Source organism: Vicugna pacos, unplaced genomic scaffold (genome assembly GCF_048564905.1).
Source record: "Vicugna pacos unplaced genomic scaffold, VicPac4 scaffold_19, whole genome shotgun sequence".
Lineage (NCBI taxonomy): Eukaryota > Metazoa > Chordata > Mammalia > Artiodactyla > Camelidae > Vicugna > Vicugna pacos.
The window spans coordinates 72,492,785-72,517,679 of NW_027328740.1; the positions used below are offsets into that span (position 1 = coordinate 72,492,785).

Genomic DNA, 24,895 nt, shown 5'->3' on the forward strand with positions numbered 1-24,895 from the left:
CCCCAAAAAACACAAACACAAAAGCATAAGTTGGACTACATCACCCCTCCCCTCAAAACTCACTAAACGGGTCACCATGTCATTAGGAGCCAAAGTCGTCACAAAGGCCTCAGGACCCGGCGTGCTCTGCCTCTCTGCCCACACTCTCCCCCTCACTCTGGGGGCCTCTGGCTCCGGCTCTTCCTTCTTCCTCCGGATCTATTCTGCTTCAAGTTCATTACTCCGTGAGATCTGCCAGGATTGCCTTATTCTCTCCTGCCTGCCTCCCACCCCACCGCCATCACCCGAGTTTGCTCATATCACTCTTTTTTAAAAACTTTTCCAAACTCTTGCTACCCCAACATGCTGCCTGTTTCCTCTGCTAAAATTCTGAGCCCCCAGTGATGGGGAGTCATGTCTATTTTGTTGACTGATAAAGCCCGAGGGCCTTGGGAACGGTCTAGTTAGGAGATTCCCGTATGTAGTAGGAGCTTATACACATTTGCTGAATGAATGTAGATGCCCTGGTCCAATCCGATGGAGCACTTCTGTGACGTGCTCAAAGAATAACTCTCCTTTCCACCTGAGAGGGGGTGACAACTTCCCTGCTGATTAAAGGCAAGAACTTTTTGCTTTATGCTGTTAACCTTAGGCGGGGAGACTGGGGGATCTTCATATATATTTTTAAATTTGGTTCACTCTGCAGTTGGTCTTTGGTCTCTGTATAATTTTGAGAAACTCTTTATAAGTGATCATTCTTTGATCAGATTGAACAGGTTCCAGGGGGAAGGACCAAGCCTGTCCCATCAGCCATCCTATGTGTCTTGTCCTGGGACCCAGTGGATGCTCAGCATGTAAGTGAACCGACAGGAGTGAGTGAAGAGATGGGAGCATCTCATTATTGTGGCGGATCTCTGTCCAATGCCTTGAGATTTGGGGAAGGGTTTACGAGTGCAGAAGGGAGAGGTCATGTCCTCTGTGCTTTTCCTGAGTGCCCTGGCCTTACCCATTCCCCCAGCCCCCTCTGGGCAGCCAAGCCAAGGAGCTGGGCCACCAGGGGTTGTGCTGATCAATAATCCACCTTCACCCCAATTCCGGGGGTAGGTACACATGGTTGTAGACACTGGAGTCAGGTCCTTGGAGGAATTCCTCACCGAACTATGTTTTGGACCTTTTATTTTTCTCTAGAACCTCCAGCTGAAGAAGATTGTCTTAGACACATGAAAGTTGAGGACACCTTCTGTCCCCTCGCAACCCAGGTGGGCCTGGGAGTCTGCTTTTTCTATAGCCGATGGGCTCGTGTTGATTTGGGCATCCCTGTGCCTGAATTCCTGCAGTACACTCGGTGGTAAGGATGGGGGTGCCTGGCAGGGAGGGAAGCGGGTTGGGAGACTGTACAGCTGGGCTGATGTTAACCTGGGGTGAGCGGGAGCTTGCTGATGCATGGCATCTCGGGGCAGGGAACTCTCCACACTCAAGAGGGGTTCCCACTCCCGCAGGGTCCCTTTGATCAGGGTGCTGGGCTGTCAGGGGACCACAGGGGTCCCAGTGAGGATTAGGGTGCCTTCAGGCAATGGGAAGTGTGGGGTCCAGTGGCAATTGAATTAACTGTGCACCCAAACCCAGCCCCCACCTCTTTCAGCCTGTTTCCTAATCTGCAAAACTGGAATGTTATTAAACATCTCGCGGGGTCATTGATGGGCTGGGACAGACTACACAGTCAGGAGCTGGAATTCTTCTGTCCCCTGATTGTTTGCCTTCTTTCTGACTATTTGCTCTCACAAGCTCAGTCTCTCTGTCTCTCGCTCTTTCACTTCTAAGTTTCTCTCATGCTCTGGTTTCATTTGATTTCCAACCACCGCCCCTCCCCTCCGCCAAACTCCAGATGAGTGAACTTGATTTCTATGTGTCAGTTACAAATTCCCAGGAAAGATGCTCTGTCAACCTCTGGATCTTCTGTCCAACCCATGAGTTGTGGCCAGATGAGCGAGTCCCACTGGGACCAGCAGAGGGTCTCTGCCCAGCCCCCAGCCACCACTGTGGGAGCACATAGCTCTCCGTGGAGGAAGTTCTGGCTGTGACCTTGTGTCACTAAGTGTGAATTTATGTCTTCTCTTGAACCACCTTCATCCTCCTAAACAAAGATGAAAATTAAACACTCCCGGGATTTGTGTCATGGAACACTCAGGGTGGGGGCTAATGGGGCTGGAATTTCTGCTGTATTTAAGGGGCTACAGTGAATCCCCAACGAGAGCCTGCAAAGGGAACAGCACCAGCCCCACCCGGCACTTAGGGCGCTGAGTCTGCGTGACGTTGAGCCAGGCTTCTGACCACAGCTCAGGGGTCTGGTCTGACCAGTTAGCCTTTGAAACCAACCAGCTTTGGATTCCTCAATCCCACCCTGAGGTTTTACCTGAACCATCAGCTTCTGTATCTCTGAAGACAGATGCTGAGGACCCTTCACGTAAGCCGTTCGCACAGCCCTGTTCAGGCCTTTGTGCTGCACGGTCTGCCCGGCGAGCTGACCGAGGTTGGTATTTTACTGATGTTAGAAGTAGTCTGGTTTCCCGATGTACTGTTTCACTGAACAAGCAACAGAAGCCACTTCTCGCTGATAAAAGCAGAAAAGGGACATAATGAAAAGATACTGGGAGGGTGTGTGGAGTGGCCAGGACCGGAGCCAACCCAGGAGCTGTAGGAGGTGTTAGGGAGCCCCAGGCACCAGGCTGGGAGGGGTGCTACCGGGCCCCCTGCCACCCCAGAAGGGACCCCCCTCCACCCGACCCTCCACCTCACTCACTGCAGGTTCATGTCCCGGCAGGGCCAGGTCACACTGAAGCCACCAGCACACACCTCAGTTGGGGAGCTGGCCCCGTCTGAGCTGCGGGCGTGCCTGGTGTGGGGAGAGGCCCAGTTAGAGGAAGGCAGTTCCCCTACTGTTCCGAGTTAAGGTGCAAGTCAGTGCCCATCACTCAGGAGAGCCAGGCTGGACGGACCTCATTGTGGTGACTAGGCTGTCTGAGTTCACTTATTACTTTCTACGTTTGAAGGCCCTGGAGGGAGAAAAAGTGAAGGTTCTAGTACTTATTTTGTGTTTCCCACGTACCAGGTGTGGTAAGCAAGCCACTTCAGACAAGGCCCGGAGCAACCACGTAAATAGGCCACGGAGCAAGTCGTGCAGTCAGGCCTCTGTGGTCCCGAAACCCGTGTCCCCATCCGCTCCATAGTTACCAGTGGAAACTAGGGGGATTTATGGGACTGTGTGCTCCTGTGGGGGCTGGGATATGTGTGTTTAAGTCCACATCTTCAGAAACTCGGCTAGAACCACAGCCACTGATTGCACGGTGGCAGAGGAAGGGAGGATTCCAGCCTCTGGTCCAGCTCGTGTGGAGCTCAGAAGTTCTTCCTCCTGTCCTGAAAATAACACCAAATCTGAGGGAGCTGCAAACCCACTGCTCTTCTTAGATCCCAGAAGACTGAGGGGGAAAGCTGCTCCCAACCCAGAGAGGTTGCAAAGGGAACAGCGGGCAGGCTTGGAGAGTCACAGCTCCCAAGGCAGAACCTGCTTTTGTAAGAACCCCGGGGGCAGGCAGATTTAACAGGTCCCTGAGGCCAGCAGGAGGCTCAGTGTGGGGAAATCAGAGTGTGACAAGTCCAGGGGGCCAGTCAGAGGGGCCCCATGCTCTTTTTCATGTATTTTACATCCAGGACCGTGTCCTGTTCTCAGAATGAAGGTCAGAGGATAACTCCTCATGCTTCCTGCCTGGAGAGGAGAAAATAACTGTATTGAAATACACCCAGAACATTCTGTTTCATTGGGGGAAGTTGTTTTTTGTTTGTTTTTTTAATGAGAAATTATTTTACCAGAGCCTAACCAACCTGGGAGAAGGGAAATCCCTTCTGTGTCACCCAAATTGGGGTGGGGGGAAAGAGACACACTTGTGGAGGTCACAGCTCAGGGCACAGGCTCAATGAGAACTAATCACAGGACTGCAGATGCCCTGCTCTGTCCCGCTCCCCCAACACCTTACCTCCATGTCAGTAGGGCCCGTGTGTAATAACAGGAATAATACTAACAGAAGTAAATGTCTCAGGAGTGTCTAGGGAAAACCCAAAGACAGCGGGGAGATGAAAACAAGGACACACAGGCTGTTTTAGCCTCTCACACCAATAGCTGTAGCAAACTACACACAGCCCAGCCCCAGTAGATAAACAGACAACCTCACAGAAGAAATTATTTATTTTGGTTCTCTTACCCAGTGCATTCCATGGTGCATCCTCGCCTAGAATTGAGTGGAAGCAAGTCCATCTCAGAAGGGACATAACTGAAGAGGGATGGCTTCCCAGACTCTGAGGGGCAGAGAGAGCACCAGCCTGGGTTAGAGAAAGGTGAGGGGTGGGGTAGGGTGTGGGCTGCCTTCTTCCCCATATAAGGAACCTTCCTGAGGCCAGCACAGTAGGAGGGAGGGCCATGGGGTGGAAGCAGCCAGACTTCATCCTGAGAACTGTTGGGATGCCTCAAAGGGACCATTCAGGTGCCCAAACTGGGCCCTGATTGAGGGAGCCAGTCGGTCTGACTCAGAGCCCAGGACTGAGGTGGGCTCACAGCAGGCCGGTATTACTTGGCCGGATCCATTTCACTTCTCCGAAGCCCTGTGTAAAACATGAAGCGTGGACGGCCTGGTGAGCACAGCTCTGCCCTCAAGACCGGTTTCAACTCCTCTCTTCCCAGAGAACAGCATCTCTGAACCCGTCCTGGGTGACCTCACAGAGATCACCCTAGTGGCCCAGGCTAGTGACCGGGAACATGTACCTTCCTGCAGGCAACCCCTGACGTCCACTGATGCATCATATACTGGCAAAGAGTGAGTCACTGTGCATTGGTCTAACAGCAGAGACTCTGCCAAAGGCCCAAGAGGTGGTGTGTGGGACATGCAGGGGTGCAGGAGTGTAAGCAGTGCAAAAGTGTAACTGGTGACAGGGGTGCAGGGGCTGTGGAGGGCGCAGGCATTTCAGGGGATGTGGGGGTGGAGGGATGCAGAATTGCAGAGAGTAGCAGGGGTGCAGAGGTGCAGGGAGTGTAGGGATGCAGGGAGGTGCTCAGGGACCTGGCCAGGATAAGAAGGCAAGTGCACATCCTTGCAGTCAGCCTGACCCCGGTGGGCTATTGCAATGCTTTTGGGCGGCGGCTGCTGTGGTGGCGGTTGGGAGGCTCCCCGGGCAAGCCGATCGACTTTTTCTCTTCCCTGCAGCCTGGCCTGGGGTGGGGCTTGGCCGCCGGAGATTCGCCAGATGTTGCACTCCAGGTAAGCTTGCTCCTGGTAGGTGGGGCGGTTAGGTCAGAAGGCGGTGGCAGCGGCAGAGGGGCGGAGAGGGTCTACCCCTGGTGAATGGGTGGAATAGCTGCCTTGTCCCGGCTGCTGGGCCTGGGAGCGGCCTCTTCTTCCCCAGGTCGCCGGACACTCCTGTCCCACTCAGCTTGCTGAGTGCGGAGTGGGGGCGGGGCCGTTAAGGTGCGGGACCCACGGGGGGGAGGGAGGCTGCCGCGGGGGAGCCGATCAATTCGCTCCGCTCTCCCCAGAGGCGGAGCCAGGGGCGGCTTCTGCTGCCCTAGAGGTGGGACGCGGGTCTCCAGATGAGCTTGCTCCTGGGAGGCGGCGGCGGAGGCGGCAGGGGCAGGGGATGTGTTCCAGGGAGTTGCTCCATTTCTTCTCTCCCCCACGGCCTGGCTTGGGGGCGACGTCTGCCGCCGGAGATTTGCCTCAGGTCCGACTCCAGGTGAGCTTGCTCCTGGGAGATGGGTGCGGTGCGGTCAGGGGGCTGGTAAGGTGGTGGCTGCAGGCATAGGGAGGCTGCCCCGGAGGAGACTGTGGATTAGCTCCATGTCTGCACCACGTGGCCTGAAGGCGGCCTCTGCTGCTCCAGGTCCCGGGACACCCCTGTCCCACTTTGCCTGCTGGGGGCGGGAGGCAGGGTAGTCAGGGTGCAGGGGTGGCGGTGGTCGGGGGCCTGCAGCGGGGGAGCGGACCATTTGCTCCCATCTTCCCCGCGTCTTGTCCTGGGGGCGGTCGCTGTTGCCCTGTGTTATGAGACGCGTGTATCCTAGTCGGCCTGACCCCGGGAGTTGGACTTGGTACTTTGGGGGTGGTGGCAGCAGCGGCAGGTTTTCCCATGGAACTTGTCCATTTGCTCCCACTTCCCCCCATGGTTTGCCCTGGGGGCGGTCCCTGTTGTCCCAAGTTCGTCGGACGTCCATCTCCAGGTCAGCCTGCTCCCTAGAGGAGGCCACTGTGAGGTCATGGGCAAGAGTGGTGGCTGCTGCGGGGGTAGGGGCTGCCTTGGGGAGCTGGTGGATTGGCTCCCGTCTCCCCGATGGCCTGGTGTGGGAGTGGCCTCTCCTGCCCCAGGTCACCAGACGCACCTGTCCCACTCAGCCTGCTGGGGGAGGGGCGCCCTGGGCGGTGCCTTTAAGGTGCGGGGGTGGCGATGGCGGGGGTAGAAGACCTGCAGCGCGGAGCCTGTCAATTTGCTCTCCTCTTCCCCGTGACCAATCCTGGGGGCGTCCTCTGCTGCCCAAGAAGCCGGATGCCCGTCTCCAGGTCAGCTTGCTCCTGGGAGACGGGCCCGATGTGGTCGAGGGGCAGAGGCAGTTGCGACGGCCGGCTGCCCCGCCTAATGGGGCCACTTCTTCTCCTCTCCCCTGACCTGGCCTGGGGACGTCCTCTCTGGCGCAAGATTCGCCTGACACCCCACACCTGGTCTGACTGCTCCTGGAAGGTGGGCGCGGTGAGATCAGGAGGTGGAGAGGACAGGGGCTGCCCCTGGAGAGCTGGAGGATAAGCTCCAATCTCTCTGCAGGCCTGACGTGGGGGCGGCCTCTGCTGCCCCTCGTTCCCAGGTCACACTTCTTCGGGTCATATTTCCCCGGGGTTGCGGTAGGGTGCGGGGGCGTCGGGGTGTTGGCGGGGGTATGGAGCCTGCCGCTCGGGAGCTGGGGGTTTAGCTCCCATCTTTTCCGCAGATTGGCCTGAGGGCAGCCTCTGTTGCTCCAGGTCGCAAAGCAATTTCTCTGACAGCTTAGCCACCGGAGGTGGGCAGGATGGGCTGAGAGGGCTGAGGCAGCCGCCAAGGCAGCGACGGAGGGGGCTGTCCCTGGCCAGCTGGTCAATTTGTTCCCATCTCAACCTTTGCTGCCGCAGTTTCGCAGAACGCCCTTCTCCAGTTTATTCTTCTCCAGGGAGGTGGGCGCAGTGCATGCAGCCCGAGGTCTGGGCTCTCCCTTGGGAGGGGCAGAACTCTCTTGTTCTCCTTTGTCTTTATTCTTCAGCGAAGTGGTTACTGGACGCAATTCTTAATTCTGAGAAAGTGTAGCCTGTGTTATGGAAGAGCTGCTGGACAGTGAGGTTTCTGGGTGGATTTTCACATCAGCTGATGCCCCAGGCAGGCAGGAAAGCTATTACTCAGAGCTTCTTAGTCTGGGGTTGGGGATGGCCCCGCCATCCTCACCATGCTTTTTAAAAATGTGTTACTCCCCTCTTTTTCCTAGGTGACATTTTAGGTTATTGGGTCTCAGATTGCTGACACACTCATCCCTGTTCTCAGACATCTTTTAAACTTGGGTGAAGTGATAAGTAGGGGAAGATGATTTACTGAAAGGTAAGAATACTTAAATTCGCATTAAAGCTACATTCTGTCAATCTTTCTAAAATGATTTTCCTCTGATTCTAAATCCACGACCTAGTGAATGTTGTACTCCTGTGTAAATTATTGATCTTCACATCACATTTGTTGAGTGGTCAACGAGATTTGTTAATTAGATTATTCCTGAAAGGAAAAGTTCAGGCTTTTCAGAATTCCTTGTCTGATGTCACCCAGGCAGTCACAGTAGAAGACAGAGCTGATATAAAAATCCCTCAGCTGCCTGAACTGCAAAGCTTCTGGGATTACTGATCCCTGAAATGCAGGTGACTCTTGATGATAATCTGGGGGATGGTTTAAATGATCAGATTCTTCCAGTCCTATAAATGGGTTCCGTGGCCCCAGCCCCGGGAGAACTGGACATAAGGGCCATATCGTGTGTGGTGGGATGGGAAGGCAAGGTGTAAGAGCTGGAATCACTGAGATTCCACACTCGCTAAACACAGTCTCCAGAGCCTAATTGTTGTCAGGTTCTGTTCTGGATTTGAGAGTGTGTTCATACATGATTCTTGCCCTTCTGGAGTCACTGCCTGGGTGGAAGTAACCTTTACATAGATCTGTGGAGGATGACATTTAAGTAGATGGGCTGTTATGGTTCTCAATGTGCCCAGGCTTGCTCTTCCAGGCACTCGTGGGACTAACGCGAGTCATGTTATTCACTCATTCACTGATTTATTACCCTTGAATTGATCACTCGTCCCACAGTAAGTGAAACAAGGTAACAGGAAGCTGAGTTTTGTCCCCTCTCCTATCACTGATTGTTTTTCAGTCGGGCGCCCTGCGTATGCATTGTGAAACGGTGGTATTTCGTGCCCAATGGGGCAGCACTGTCAGTTCTGAGAATCAGGGGAGACACATGGGTAGGACAGCACCCTGACACACATGGCACCCCCCATCCCGTGAGACAGAATTGTCGATGCTCAGGTGACCCGATGTAGACTGCGGTGCTAAACCTGAGCATGTTTAGTTATCCTGGTGGCTATGAAAATACAGACTACCAGTCGCTACCTCTGGAGACTCTGAGGGTGTGCACCCCAGGATTCTGCATTTTAAGAAGCACTTTAACGAATCCTGATGAAGAGATCTGAGTGTCCCACGGAGAAACACTGGTGTGCGAGGCACCAATATTGAGGATTCTCAGGGAACGATGTCTTTTTAGGATGGTCCATGGGCCCTCACTTTAGACTTTTGCCTTGGGTTTAATTGTATGTGTTCAGAAGTGATGTCTTTCAATTCCAGTGCAAGTCAGCATGCTCTGTGCAGGGATTTACTCTCAGTAGATGGCAAAAACTATGATTCTTCAGGTCACCGAGCTACACTGTGAACGAAATTTTATTTTGGTTTTCTTTGTAGCAATGCAGAGTCTCCCGAGGAGAGATTTAGACTCAACAGCTTTGTGTCAGACTTTGGAAGACCGCTGCTGCCCAAGGTGTTCTCTGGCAGTGCAATGACGAATCTAGGTCCCTCTTTCACTGCTACATCAATGAAGTGGACCACTTGGACAAGGCCAAAGCTGGTATCCCTACCATAGCCCTTTACAGTGTTATTCGGCTCCAGGAAGCCATCAGATGCAGCAGGTGGCCAGAGGAGGAGCCGAACAGACTCATGAAATGTGACATCCCCAACTTTATCAACACGGACCAGAACTCTGCCTTTGTGGAAGATGATTTCCTGATTTTGTAACTACCGATTGTTCTAGAAAATAAGCCAGTTGCCTAGAACTCACACAAAGACTTGAATTGAGAAACGTGCTTTCTCAGGTATCTTTCTGAAGATGTGAAGTCTGTCTTTGTATGGAAGGAAGTCCCCTTTCACAAAACTGAATGTGTTTGTGTCTGAGAGAGGGAAATGGAGACAGAAAGACGAAGAAGCAGAAGAGAGCCCCCTCAGAAGAGATCTAGTTAAGGTGAGTTTTTGTGCCTTTAAAAAACATTTGGGGTTTTAGGGGGAACAAAGTATTTACACTGTCTTATTCCCCTCATTGGAAACCTTGGCCCCGTCGTCAGAGTCAGCGGCCTTGAACGGGGGTTGCACGCTGCGTTTCATCTGGCACTGCCACTTCCACGCTCTGCCTTTAGCACGTTGCTTTGCCTGTCAGGGTTGCCACCCTTTTAACTGTAAGGTGAGGAGTCTGGAGTAGATGATCCACCCCAGCTCTGCTGTTTTGCAAATTTCTGATTTCGTATTCGGATGAGTCTGGGATACACCCAGAGCAGTATAAACCAGGCCCTACCTCCTGCCTATTGCTGGGGCATCCCTCAGGTCTGTGCCTTCTACTCAACCCTTTACTGAGCCCAGCTTTTGTCAGGAGCCCAAGTGCCTACCGGGATGGCAGGGGACTTGTCTTTCGTGGTCACGGTGGCCAAGAATTCTATTGGTGTGCTGAAACAACTCTTCTGAGATCCTCCACCCACCCCTGCTCAAACCTAATGACAGCACTACGGTTCCTTTCCTAGGAGGAGAATCAATCCATGGTGCATTTTATGACAATCCTGTCCCCAGGGATGCACGGAAGTTTATCAGCTGAGTGAGGGGAGGTGCCTCTGTGTCCCTGTATCTCTGTCTGCTGACAGTTCGCTGCCACCGGCTACTGAACAAGAAAAGTGCTATTCACCATGTTGTGTGTTTTCCAAATGTGTAGGTGATGGTCTTGTGGCTCGTGCGTGGGCTTTGATTTGGGATGGTGAAGGGCTTATAAATACCTCATCAACATGTATTCGAGGTGGCCTGGTGCCACACAGATTTGATTCATGAAGGCATCAAGCCTGCACACTGGTTTGGAAACAACTTGGTTTTGATCATTCACACTGCGTGCATGACTCGCTGCTAATCTCTGGGTGGTTTTTTCATTTCAGATTTATTCACCCCATGTCTTGCTTAAGCTGAAAAATACATTTATTTCACCAGAATATTCTCTGATTCTTTGTTTACACACATCCAGTTTTTTTAATTCCTTTAAAAATGATTCTGTGTTTATAATGCCTCCTAATTTCTATCATCTCTATGTTGCCAGTGGCCTGAGACATGCACCAGATTTGATGCCGGAACAGTTCCACCAAAAGAAATCCCTTTGCCGTAATATCTTTTGAGGAAAATATTATTCTTTAAGGCTCTAACAGTAAATCGTAGAAGAAAGCATGGAACATTTCTTGTAGTTAATACATGTTCATGCGAAAAGAAATGATATTTTCATTAAACAATGTTGATTTTAATAACTTTTACAAATGTGAACATTATTATTCATAATTTAAGTAACCAGATAAAACCACAGTTATTTATTATGAAGATTGAAAACTATTTACACGGTCTCTTAATTAGAAGTAGCTTTATTAGAAGACTGAAGGGTATTTAAAAGATGGAAAAATACCCATGATGACACCATCATTTTTATTAACTAAATATCAAGAACTGTGCAGGGATAAGATTTAACCCTCTGCAAACTGCCAAGTTAGCATGAGGTAGTTTGTGGATGCTGCCAGAGGACAGGACACTCCCCCAGGATCAGAGACAAAGGACTTCCTGCCAGCACAGCAGGCAGCCTGTGGTTCAAGTTCATATTGGTTCCTGAGTTCCTTTCCTATTGCTGTTGTAACAAAGGACCACAGACTCAGTGGCTTAAAGCAATACACATTCATCTTCTCACTGTTCTAGGGTGCAGTAGTGCAAAGTCAATGTCAGTGGTCTAAAACCAAGGAGTGGCCAAGGCTAAGTTCCACACCTAGGCTCTTGGGAGGGATTCATCATCCTACCTTTCCCAGCTTGCAGAGGTGCTCACACTCCTTGGCCCAGGGCCCTGTGTCACTGTGACCTCTGCTGCCACTTTACATCTCTGTCTCTGACTATATAGATATAGAGGAAGAGTCTTCTACATCTGGTATGGACCCTTTTTCCTACATGGACATTGTATCCTTATTTATGTGCAGATGAAAACCCCTTCCCTCCAGGGTGCGGTGGCATCAGCTCACAAGATGACCACTCTGGGCTTTAAGTGTCCTCTTTGTATTGTCATCAGGGAACTTCTCTTTCCATAGTTAGCTCTGTGTTACTTTGTTGTTATATTTTACCCAGAATTACTGAAAGTTTTACTTAAAAGGGATCCTAATTAGCTCTGTTTACCTGTTTCCAGAGCTGAAAGCTTCAGTTCTAGAGTATCAGTTTGACTTTTCCTAAAAATACATTCCAGTATATTTCTCTGGTGAAAGTCTCTACCCTGTTATCTATTCTCCCATCATTTCCTTATTTTCTTGAATATATTAAAAGTATTTTATAGCCTTTATTGGTAACTCTGATGCCTACATCACCTGGGGTTTGCATCCTTTGTCTAATGCTCCTTATTCTCATGTTATCTGTCATATAGTCTGGACATGTTGCATGTCTAGAAATTCTTTATTACATGGCAGACATTGCAAATGAAAAATCCATGTTATCTTCTGTGAGAGCTTTTCTACCTTCCCGTTAGGCAGACAGTGTGAGGGACTGATCATGTCACTCCAATCAGGCGCTGAGGTGGATCAGGACTAAAGTGCCTTTTTTCTTAAAACAGCTTTGAGGTATACTTGGCAAAATAATTTTCACACGTTTAAAGTGTACAGCTTAATATGTTTTGACGTAAGAATATCCCCAAGGAACCATGACCACACTCAAGACAGTGAACATACCCATCACCCACAAAGCTTCTCTCCTGACTTTTGTTGTCCCTCCCTCCCTCCCCGTCTCTTCCCCTGGGAACCATTGATCTGCTTTCTATCACAACATATTGGTTTGCATTTTCAAGATCCTTATATGAATGGATTCATGCAGTATCTACTCTATGTTGTCTGACTTCTTTCATTCAGTGTAATTATTTTGAGAATCATCTGTGTTGCTGTATTAATAGCTTATTTGTCTTATAGTAGAATATTGTTTAGTGCTGAGTTTTTACTGAAGAGTTTATTGTGAGCAGTGTTTGTATAGACCATCATTTCTTTCTGCATTTACTTCTTGATGGATGCATGGGTTATTTACAACTTGTGCTATTATAAATAAAATAGCAGTGAATATTTGGTTATAAGTCTTTGTATGGACATATGCTTTTCCTTTCTAAAGCACCAGATGAGGAATGTCTGGATTATATGGTACATAGGTGTTTACCTTTTTAAAAGAATCTGTTAAAGACTTTTCCAAAATGGTTGTACTATTGTAAATTCCTCGTGGTGTGTATCAGTTCTGGTTGCTCTACTTCCTTGCCAGCACCTTGTAAGGACAGTCTTTCTAACTGTATTCATTCTAGTATGTATGTGAACTAGTATCTCACTGTGGTTTTTAAAAGTATTTCTCTAATCATTAATGACACCTTTAATCAGCATCTTTTCATATGCTTATTATCCATCTGGATATCTTTACTGAAGTGTATTTTCTGGCCTCATTCATTCAGGTGTTTGAATTATTATTGAATTTTGAGACCTCTTTATTCTGGATCAGATACAAAGAGAGACCATTATCAGATATATGATCTGCAAATAGCTTCTGTCTATGGCTTGTCTTTTCATTTGCTTAGCAGTGTTTAGAAGAGCATTGAAGAGTCTTCATGTTCATAAAGTTCACTCTATCAGTTTCTTTTTAAAATAGATGATACTTTTGGTGTCATAGCAAAGAAAAATTTGCCAAACCCAAGGCCATAAAGCTTAAGCCTATGCTTGTTCTCCTAGCTGTTTTATAGTTTTAGATTTCCTATTAAGATCTATGATCCATTTTGAGGTAAATTTTGTATATTTTGTGAGGTGTGAATCAAAGTTCATTTTTTTTTTGCGTATCACTATCTAATTGTTCCAGCACTACATGCTGAAAAGATCCTTTCTCCACAGCATCCTTTTTGAGAATCAATTGTCTGTATAAGTCTTGGTTTAGTTCTGAACATTCTATTGTGTTCCATTATTCTATTTTCCTGTTTTACACCAACACCATAATTTCTGATTACTGTAGCTTTATAAAAAAAAAGTTTGAAAATCAGATAGTGCAAGTCTTCCAACATTGTTTTTCTTGTTCAAAGTTGTTTTGGATTTTTGGGATCCTTTGAATTTTTATATGAATTATAGAATAAGTTTTTAAATTCCTTACATCCTGTTCTGCCAAAATTCCACCCATGTCTTTGGCCGTCTCCAGAGCCACATTTTCTGAAGAAGTCTCTCTAGATCCCAGGTGAAAGGAATTTCTCTTTCGTCTGTGCTCAAATCACATTTGATATTATTTGATTCCATTTAATCATATTTGCCTGTATGTACTTGTCTGATCTTTCCAGCCATTTAGTAAATCTCAAAAGATTAGGAATCTTGACTTGCTTCCCTCTGTGTGCTGAGAAACTAGTTCTATGCTTTGCAGGAGTGAGCCCTGCAGTAAGAGGTATCTGCAGCACACATCTAGCTCATTGCTTGAATATTGTCAAGGAATTCTGCAGATTTAGAATTGTTTATTGATTGTTGTCTCCAAGACGGCTCAGTCTTTTTTATTTCTATTGCTACTGCTGCAGTTTCAAAGAACAATGGGCTAGTTATTTTCCAAATATCAAATCATACTCTAATTGTGTTGTCACGCAAATTATGTGCTGCTGTGTCTTAACAACCTGCTTAGTGTTCACAGGCTCCTTCACTCATGGAAAATTTGGGAGAATGTCATATCCTTAGAGATAGCAATGCTGTCTTTGGCGACCTGAGCAGCAGTATCTGAATTCACTCCTGCTGTTTTTCCAGTGTCCCCTCTAGACCTCCTCCAGCCCTCCATGGGGGGCTCTGCAGTTCTGCCTTAGAAAAGCCTGTTGCTTCTCAGGAAGACTTCCCTATGAAACATAATCATGTCCTTCTTGTGGGGACATTCAGTCCAGAGACCTGAAAGCAGGGGAAAATGTTCAGCCTGCTTTTGGTAGAACCTAAGTTCTTCCATACTTGTTAGAAGCAATTTCAATGAGGAAACTGTTTTGGCATCTAACAAATCAGCATAAATGACTGATGAGGAAGATCAGCTTCCCCATTCCACTCAGTCGTCATGTTGATGTGACACACACATTGGCAAACATTTTCCCCTGTGAGCAACGTAAAGTTCAAGACGTTATGAATGGCTTTTTGTTTTTATTTCTTAGTCTTTCCACATTCACTGTGTCTCGTGAGATTATATGAATCCTGCTTATTTTCAGCCCAGCACTAAACTTTTTAAAAGGATCACGTGTTTAAAAGGCTAGTGGACAATTTTTTAGAAGACAGAAATCCTTAGATTTTGGTCCCAGAGTTGAATCTTGGTTAGTGGTGAATGAAAATTCCCGTTAAAATTTTAAATTCAGTGATATAAAGTCTTAAAAATAGTTAAATATTAGTCAATTTCATTAAACACTATAAGAGTTATTTACCTTTAAGCCTGTTTCTGGGGCAATTTTGCAATGATTCCCTCCCTTTATCGATTCCCTCTTTATCAGAATCCTTGAGAGGCCCCTGTCATCATTATCAGTATCATCATTATCATCATGGAAATGATTCTTCTGGAAGATTCTAGGAAAATAAAGAGATGGACGGGATTATGTGTAGGTCAGTGTGTGCATGTACAATAAGAACAGCTGTCAGGCATTTGATGCAAGATACCCATTTCATTTAGGGGAGAATGTGGTCATGAAATCCTGATGTGGTGAATGAAGGAAGCGGTGGGAACAGGATAGTCAATGCAAAGGAGGAGGAAGTGAGTGAGTTGGAGAGCATAGATCCTTGGTTAGTTGATCAGCACATTGGTAAGAATGAGGGGAGTGTGATGGCAGAATCATGTCCCTCCCCGGCCACAGGGTAGCCACCTGTGACATGTTACTGTACATGGCAAAAGGGATGACAGATATTTTAGGATTAAAAATCTTAGAGGATTTCTGTCTCCTAAATTGTCTATTAGTTAGCCTTTAAACCCATGATACATTATTATAGATTAGTGCAGGGGCACAAATAAAAAGGATTCATATAATCTCACCAGACAAACTGAATGTAGAAAGGATAAGGAAGAAAAACAAAAAGTCACTTATAAGTGCCTTGAACCATAAATTGCTCATGAGGAAATGTTACACAAGGTGAATGTCACAGCCACATACATACTGCCTGAGTGGGATGGGACAAGGGGATCCTGAGATGAGACAATAGGGTGAGTAGTCTGGATTGTCCAGGTGGGCTGAATGTAATCACAGGGGTCCTTAAAATGGAGGATATTTCCCAGCTGAGTTTAAAATCAGAGGGAGGTGTAGCGATGGAGCAATGTTCAGAAAGGCTGCTGACCATGAAAATGGAGGAAGTTGAGGGGCACAAGCTAAGGAAGGTGGGTGACCTCTGTAAACTGGAAAAAAAAAAAGGAAACATTCTCTTCTAGACCCTCTAGAAGGAAGGAACCCTGCTGGTATCTTGAATTTATCCCAATGAGAACTGTGTTGGATCTCTGACATCCACAGCCATAAGCTGATAAGTCTGTGCTGGTTTAAGCTAGTAAGCTTAATGGAATTTGTTACAGTGGTAATAGGAAAATAACATAGTGAGCGGTAGTGTAAGGGATTAAAGGTCTAGGATGGGGTGTGGAGAGAATTCTGACATTTACACCTAAAAAACAACCAGGTGAAGTGGGAAGGTGTTTTAAGGAAGTCCTACCTGGCAGGGCTGTCAAGCAGACTGGAGTGAGCGAATCCTTGGAGTTAGAGGAATCAATTAAACCTCTACAAGGAAAATAAGAAATAAAATGTAGCAGGGCTTCAGTGTTAGTAGATGTAGGAATGGAAATGGGCAGAGAGATATAAACATTATTTTGAAATTAGCTACAGGTTTGATGACTGCATGTTTGGGAGAGTTAGCCGATGTGTGGACTGAATGCATCCCCTCAAAATCCATATGTCGAAACCTCATCTCCCAGGTTGATGATATAAGGATGCGGGGCCTTTGGGAGGTGATTAGTAGGATAAAATGAGGTCATGAGAGTATTGCCCTCATGAATGGTATTAGTGTTCTTATACAGGGCCCCAAAGTGCTTGCTTCTCTCTCCTCTCTGGGCCATGAAGATAGTGGGAAGACAGCCATCTTCGAGCTGGCAATCCTCTCCCAGATACATTGACCTTGAAAGCCTCAGCCTCCAAACCATAAGGAATATGCTGGTTGTTTAAGCCACCCGACACACGGTAATTTGTTACAGAATCCCAGGCTGACGAAGACAGTGGAGAATGACACTGCGTCTGGAACTGATTGCCTGGAGAATGCTGAAACCCAGGGAAGTGGGCAGCACAGACGTTTACTCATTTAATCCTGCCAACACTGTAGGGGATAGAGTCTACATTTTCCTCGCTATTTAAAAGGTAAGGAAAAAGAGGCACAAATAATAACAATGACAATGACAACAACAACAACAACAGCAACAATAATTTGTCCAAGATTCACACAGAACTCCCTGGAGGGAGAGTGAGAATTAATACTTATGCAGGCTGGCCCCAGAGCCCCTGCTCATAACTACTAAGTCAGATCACCTTGCTTATTTAGATCAGTTTTTTTTCAACTGTGATATGAGTGTACTGTGTCCAGTAACTTATAATTTCAAAATACCTCACTGTAAGGGAAACATTAGTTGCAGGCATTACAACCCACAGAAAGCTAGACATACAAAAATAACTTGTTAGGGCAAGATAACCAATAATGTTTTTAAATATTATACCTGCTGACCCTTTGCAATAAAGTGTTTATTTATAATTCTGTCTGGCTACAGAATAACATCATAATCCTGCATGTGGCTGGTGGCTCCCGTGTTGGACAGCACGGGTCTAGAGAATTTAAATGACTTGCCCAGCCTTGCCCAGGAAGCTCGTGGTGGGATCAGAGCTATAGTCTGGGACTGTTCCTTCCTATCCAACAATTCCCTCATGGAAGTTTAGAAGCTTCTCCTTTGGTGCCCAGCTGTCTATCCGTACTTATGACATCTTGTCAGGTGCCCCGGCCTGCTCCTGAACATCAGCCAGAACCCACTTCTGCTCTTTTTTGGCCAGGTAATACCTTCTAGCAACTTCCATTGCCTTCTTGGCATCAGTTTTTACATGGAAGGGTAGTGGCTAGAGAAGGAAATGTGTCCACATGACAGGTTTTTCATAAATATAGTAGGAGTGGTCAAGAGAAGAAAACCTCAGGAATACGAGTGGAAGCAGGTCATTTAATATACCAAATGCGTACTTTCAATGTATGTTTGTGTTTCCGAGTCCACGCTTGTTCTACTCGTGCATTATAGGCCAACACATCAGGAGACAAGGATTTGGGGCAAGAAATAGCGGCTTTAATTTGTAAAGCCAGCGGAGAAGATGGTAGACCAATGTCCTGGAGAACCATCATCCCAAGTCAGAATTCAGGCTCTTCTTATATTAAAAAGGGGAAGCGGGAATGCTTGGTTGTTGCAAACTTGGTGTATGAATTCTTTGTTGTTAGAATCCTTTGTTCTTGCAGCTCTTCACCTGGGTCAGATCCGTGTAAACCTCCAACAAGCAAATGTTATTTTCTATTCTGTATCTTGTTATCTTTATACGAATGGAAAAGTGATAATATCCTTCAAAGTCAGAGCCTTGAGAATAGGGTCTCCTGTATATTTCAGGATCTAGGCAACATTGTTTCACAAAAGGTGCAGAAACAGCAAGACTAAGCCTAGGAAACAGGGCACATGTTTAAAGTCAAAGGAACAGATCTAATATGGAGTCAGATTTGTTCTTTCCTATTTCAGTAGTGCCATGGAGAAGGCACTGTGGGCAGCTTTCTGTAGGGTCCTGGAGGCTTTCTCTCTCAGCCTCTGTGCGCCTCTATTGAAAACCCGTCATCGCTATCTGGCCTGCTGGAAAACCAGTCCGCCTGTTTTGCCCTGAAGTTGTGTTCTGTTTATAACTCATCTCTACTCCTTGGAAAACAACTCAATAAAAACTCAGTTGGTTTCCCACCAGCCCTGAGCAGGGGTGAGGGATAGCATGTTATTATTTTATTAAAAAAATATATAAAAGAGTTTTAAAACAGCACTGGGCACATAGGAGAGAGACAATCAATGCTTCCTGGCTTAAATCGAAAATGATGACTCAGTGAGTCTATGGCTGCTGTATTTGCTGAACTAGTTACTCCTTTGCTCCATTACACATTTATTTTAACTGAAAAAGAAATATATGCATATGGTTAAAAAAATTCAAACAGAGCAAAAAATACTCAAGTGAAAGAAGTTTTCCCTCATCCTCTGTTCTTACATGCCTCCCTGGAGATGCCAATGTTTACAATCCTTTGTGTGCTTTTCCAGATATGCTATGCAAGTTCCCACCAATGTATGTAAATTCCTTTAAAGTTTTACTTATTTTTAACTTTAAGGGATTTAAATCCTCAAGTGGCTTCTGCCACAGTAATAGAAAAGAAGAAATCTGACTCCATATTAGATCTGTTCCTTTGACTTTAACCCTGTGCTCTGTCTCCTAGGCTTCTTCTTGCTTGTAAAACAATGTTGCCTAGAGCCTAAAATATACAGGAGAGCCTATTCTGAAGGCTCTGACCTTTAAGGGTATTTAACACTTTTCCAATCATATAAAGATAACACGTTGCAGAATAGAAAATAACGTTTGTTTTGTTGGAGGTTTACAGGGATCTGACCCAGGGAGATAGCTGCAAGAACAAAGGATTCTAACAAGAAGGAATTCCTACACCAAGAAGTTTGCAAAAACCAAGCACATAGGAAAGCAGCCTGAATTCTGACTTGAGGAGATGGTTTTCCAGGACATTAGTTTGCCATCTAGGTCTACAGAAACTTGCTATTCCATGCCCCAACACTTGGTCTCCCAACTTACTGGCCTGTCCTGCACTGAGGAGAATGAATTTGGACTCAATAACACTTCTACCTACCTAGCAAGTTGGACACTGGGACTGAGGGCAGCTCTCCCACACACAGGGGCCTACGGTGAGCCCTTGATTATTCCCCGAGGTTGGGGTGTGGTTTACCCAGGAGGGATGGGGACTCTACACCAACACTCAGGCAGTCTGCTCCTTCTGGGGCTCTGACATTTTACCTCCCGCTCCCTGCCAGCCCAACATTTGGGACAGTGGAGCTAAGGCAGAGATCGTGCCTGCCTGTTTCCCAGCGTGTAAAAGGGGAATATGTACTCTTCCCAAGGTAGTTCTGAGAAACAACACCTGCGGGTGCTTGGTTCCCTGAGCAACAGTAAACCTAGCTCCTTGTGGGGGCAACGGGTATGATACCCGTAGGGTTTCTGCAGAGACCTTAGCTGGAGGGCTGGGCCAGGGACGTAAAATATGAGCTGTGGGCAATGACGGGTAAGAGAAGGGTGTATAGGCAGGACTGCTGCCTCCTTCGGGGTGCCGCAAGAGGTAAAACGCTTTCTCCCCATCTCTGTTACTCCCCTCCCAATTCCAGATAACTGCCTTCCCTCTGCTCCTCCTGTCCATGTGTCTCCCTCCACTTTTCCCCGCCTCCCCTCCTCCTCCCCTATTCTCCCTCCCTCGGTTCCCCTTCTCTCTCAGGACCCAGAGAGGATCGCTGGCCCTCCTGCGCATGCGCAGTTGCTGCCAGCTGGACCGCGGGTTGGAAGCTCCAGCTCCGAGCTGGGGATCGGCCCCAATGGCTTCTCAGCTCTGTCGCCCTGTAGGCCTTTGGCTACTGCCTGGGGCCGGGGCCTCTGGCTGTGGAAGTGCAAGGTGAGGGGATATCGGGAAAGGGGTGAGGCGGCTGCGGGAGGGCGGTCGGCGTGTCACAGCCCCCCAGGGCGCCAGTCAGCGTGTGTTCAGCTGGATTGCTTGGGCCAGACCCCTCTGCCCGCGCCACCTGCCCCGGCGCACCGGCCACAGCTGCCCAGGGCCAGGTGTGCCCCTGCCGCCTCTTGACCCAGCCGGGCTCCCCTCAGTCCGCGGCTGGCATCCGCTTCCCCTCTCCCGCCCGCGAGTCCTCCCCTCCCGGGCTTCCTCTCCTAGGCCGCCGACCCGTCCCCACCACTGGGCGGGCTGTGTCCCGGGCGGGCGGGGTCTGCACACCCGGACGGGGCGGGCGGCTTGGGCTGGGGCTGGGGCTGGCCTCCGAGCGGGGCTGCAGCCCGCGTCCCCCACCCCGCTCTCCCTGCCCCGCGACCCCGGGGCTGCCTTCCTCTCCCTTTCCCGATCCCTGAGGTCCAGATTAGCGGCGTGGGCGCTGCTCCCCAGGCTGAGAGCCCGCGGCTGTAACTCCCAGGTTCTCCTGGTGGAGTCGGGAAAAGGGAGCGGCAGTGCTGAGGGAGCTTCTGTCTCCTTGATCAGGATTTCTGCCCCAGATAAGTACCTTGAACACTTTCAGGTGTTATGATGGTGGTGCTTGTTGATGTCACATGTTTTTATACTGAGAGGGATTACAGTGGTGAAAGCAGGGCTTGGTTCAGTTAAAAATGAGCTGAAGGCATGAGGCTGTCTCATCCTCCATCATTCACTCTCCCAGGGTGAAACGTGAGACCGTCGATCTTAAAAAGATACTTATAGTACGTAACTAGTCCAGCCCAGCTACTGTGTGTTAACAGGAACAGCACAACCTGAGGCGTTGGAGACCCAGGGACATTGCACTCCTAAAGAGCTCCTGGCAAAATCTGGTTTGTTTTGTTTTTTTTTGTTTGTTTGTTTTACTTAAATTGTGGGACAGACTAGTAGTATAGAGGGAAAAATAATTGGCAAGAAGGATTTTTTCATATAACAGCTTTATTGTGATATTGTTCACACACCATGAAGTCCACCCACTTGAATGTTACAATTCAGCAGCTTTTAGCATATTCACATTTGTGCAACCATTATTATTCCAGAACGTTTTCATCACATCAGAAAGACCAGTTGAAATGCATGACCTATCCACCCCTTCCCAGTGGTGGTTCTAAAGAAGTTTCTTGGCTGTTCCTGACCATAAATTAACTTGTTACATTCCATGAAATATCTGGGAGGAATTCTAATCAGAATTGCAATGAATCTGTCTATCAAAGCAGGAAGAATTAATGTCTTTATGGCATAAACTTCTTCTACACATGAATATATCTGGGACCCTATCTTTTCATCTGTCCAGAGCCAGGCCTATGGGAAATCCTCATTAATTCTTGGGTTTGTGAATGATGAGATTCAATACATCATTAGATGGAACTGTAGCCTTTCACTGAAGAGAAAAGTAACCTCGTAGAAGCCAAGTGATTCTCTGATGGTTAGAATGAGAGACCGCCAGTGCTGGAGTATTCGAGTGGACTTGGTGCTTGCAGAGTTCTCCACCACCTACAGCTAAGGGGATTACCGTGTACTTTTCTTTCTTTTTTATGGCGTTGCTTTTATTTTTACTTATTATATAAAATTATTTTTTATTGAAGTGTTGTAAATTTACCATGTTAGCTTCAGATGTACAGCAGAGATTCAGTTATAAGCTTATGCATATGTATATAAATGTTTTTCAGATTGTTTCTAGTACAACTCATTACAAGAAATTGAAAATAGTACCCTGTGCTATATAGTAGGTCCTTGTCATTTATTTTATATTTATTAATGTGTATCTGTTAATCCTCCCTTTCCTGCCTGCTAACAACAGTTTGCTTTCTATGTCCATGAGTCTATTTCTAGCAGCACCGTTTTTGCTAGCAATATATGCTGGTTGGCTCTTTTCTGTTTCAGTAGTTCCATCTTATGTGTGGGCGTTTTTCTTCTGGTGGGCCTGTGTGTGGTTTGCACACGTGATAATAGAGATCTGTATTTGGGAGAACTCCAGGCCTCGTGTAGTCCCTCGTATGGAGCGCCCACTGAACTGATAGGATTCGAGTGAGATCTGATAGGATTTAGGTTTGTGTTCAGATCTGGGTGTTCACTTAGCTAGAAACGTCCTGTCATTTCGATTTCCATAGGGGTTTTTATTCCTGATAAAGATTGCTTTCTTGGTGAGAGGAAAATTATTACAGCTGTTGTCTTTTTCAAAAAAAATCATATGTTTTAAGAGCTTTAATATTCAAAAGAATAGGAATATATAAAATATTTAAGGAAGTCTTTGGTGTGGTTTCTTTGCTTTCTGAGCTAATGTGGACTTAGAGCCTTTGTATTACTTAATAGCACATCCTTGTCAGTATTTAAAGAGCTGTTAGTGAGCACCCCAGGCCCCACCTCTCAAAGAATCGTTAAAGTTTGCTCTGAAATAGTGAGGTCATAAACGTCTTGTTTTCAGAAATCAAAAGGTTTTAAATACGCACCATAGCTCCATTTATAAAATAATAATCAGTTCAAAATTAAGAAAATGGAGGATAATTGACTTTTTTTAAAGCCTAAACATAAACTTTCTTGTGCTAATTTTGCAACTGGAAATTTTGAAAAGAAAAATCCTACTGCAATATCATCTACGTGGTATATATATATGAGTTTCACGTTTGAAAAGTAACTGCGCAGTGGTTTTCAAAGTCAGGAGCAGTCCAGCTCAAATACTGGCAGTGGTGGCTGCTGGTTTTCAATGGAAGAGCCTAAATTTGCCTTCTTAGCTTTTTTTTTTTTTTTGTACTGAGAAGGTTGAGTAGTGCTTTGCCAGCATGATTTTCGGGCAATTTGAGGGCAGATGTCGTGTTCCAGCAGTGAGATATTTCCATGCATTTTATTTTCTGGACATCACCAGGGCACATGTGGGGTTTGTGCCTGCAGGCTGGAATGCTGCAGGACTCCCTAATCCATCACCATTATGTCCTGGTGCTGCTCCGGTCAGTGAATGATTTTCTGTGACTTGGAGGTAATGTGGTCTGATGGTGATGATCAGACGTGCAGTTAAATGCTATTAATTGAAATAAGAGTAACCTAGAAACATTGCTCTAACAATACAGGATGAGGGAGGAGGATTGGCTGAGCTGCTTGCAGTGGGATGTCTTCTCAGGTGACTCCCTCACCGTGATTCCTGCCAATATCCGCCCCAGCCCTGCACGGTAGTCCTGCCGAAGCAAGCAAGCACTTTGCTCAGAAACGCACTGAATTTCCTTGCGCCTCTGTTTGTTGGCTTTTTTTTGAAAACACATTTTGCCCTTTGCTTAAATGCCATCCATGCTAGTCACCCCTTACACTCATTCTTCTGGACCTCGTCCATACATAGCTGCTGAATGGATGAACAGAATGTAGTATCTCCATGTAGTGGAACATTATTCACACGTAAGAGTGAATAAAAAAGAAAAAAAAAAGAGGAAAATGAAAAATGCCACCTGTTTTGGGAAGTCCACCCTGACTGTTCAACCCACACTTTTCCCTTTGAAACACAATCACTTATGCTCCACTCTACTCTTTTTGATAGTACTTACCACCTTCTAATAATCTTTAACGTTTCCAAAAAAAATAAAAAATAAAGAGATGCTGATGCCACTTCAAAATATACAAGCCTTGCTAACAGCATGTTAATTGAAAGGAAGCAGACACAAACGGCCAGATATTGTTGATTTCAGTGATCTGAAAAGCCCAGAAAAGGCACATGCAGAGGCAGAGAGCAGGTGATGGTTGGAAGGGGCTGGGTGGAGGGGGATTACGGAGTGAATGCTAGTGATAGGGGGATTCTTTTGGGCTGATGAAGTGTTCTGGAAATAGAAGGTGTTGAGGGCTGCACAACTGTGATTGTGCAGAAGACTGCTGAGCGCTGTGTCTGGGAGTGCCTGTTGTTGGGGCATCTTTATTTTGTTCACATCCTGCAATGTGAAGGGCCATCTTCTGCTGTGGTCATTCTACTCCTGTGAGTGGTGAGGGTCAGGACTTTGTAGAGTCCTGTTTCTTTTCTCCCTCTGGCTGAGTGTAGGCAAAAAAATTTAAGCCTGAGAAAGTGCTCCATCTACAGAAATGTCTTTCAGTTTTGCCTGGTGTAAAAATCTTGAGAGCTTTTAACCGTTGAGGCTAGTCTGTGGGGGTAAATAGCCTATGAAGCCTGGGTGAGCCCGGGAAGAGCCGCGCTTCCCTCCCAGACACAGGTGGGGATTTCACCCCCTTTCAGGCAGTGAAGGGCCCAGACCCGTGGGCAGACTTGACAATCGTGAATATTTACGTGTATCCGCTGCTTCATCTTGGATATTAATTTCAAGCTGAGTCAGTTTGTGACGGCAGCCTCATCCTACATCAGGAATTTATAGTATCTGCTCTTTGAGGTGAAGACCTGACAGACTTGATTATTTAACAGTCTGCTTTGAATTGATATCTCAGATTCCTTTGTCAAAAGCAAAACAGCAGAAATACAG

The 24,895-nt window shown here is 47.0% G+C and overlaps 1 protein-coding gene and 1 long non-coding RNA gene across 2 annotated transcripts in view; both read left to right on the forward strand.

Annotated features, from left to right (window-relative positions):
* Positions 1 to 24,895, forward strand: part of LOC140693523 (uncharacterized) — a 127,851-nt gene that overhangs the window by 81,462 nt on the left and 21,494 nt on the right. Inside the window, exons 9-14 of the mRNA XM_072957343.1 lie at positions 747 to 833; positions 1,168 to 1,238; positions 2,422 to 2,509; positions 4,712 to 4,844; positions 5,232 to 5,285; positions 7,526 to 7,635. Of these exons, the coding sequence (XP_072813444.1) occupies positions 1,200 to 1,238; positions 2,422 to 2,509; positions 4,712 to 4,844; positions 5,232 to 5,285; positions 7,526 to 7,529 (318 nt within the window). The 5' untranslated portion in view covers positions 747 to 833; positions 1,168 to 1,199 and the 3' untranslated portion in view covers positions 7,530 to 7,635. Of the gene's footprint in view, positions 1 to 746; positions 834 to 1,167; positions 1,239 to 2,421; positions 2,510 to 4,711; positions 4,845 to 5,231; positions 5,286 to 7,525 lie in introns of the transcript that reaches the window.
* On the forward strand, positions 9,398 to 20,202 carry LOC140693544 (uncharacterized). Its single transcript, XR_012069312.1, has 3 exons — positions 9,398 to 9,583; positions 16,849 to 17,008; positions 20,086 to 20,202. It is a non-coding gene; the product is annotated as an uncharacterized lncRNA (long non-coding RNA).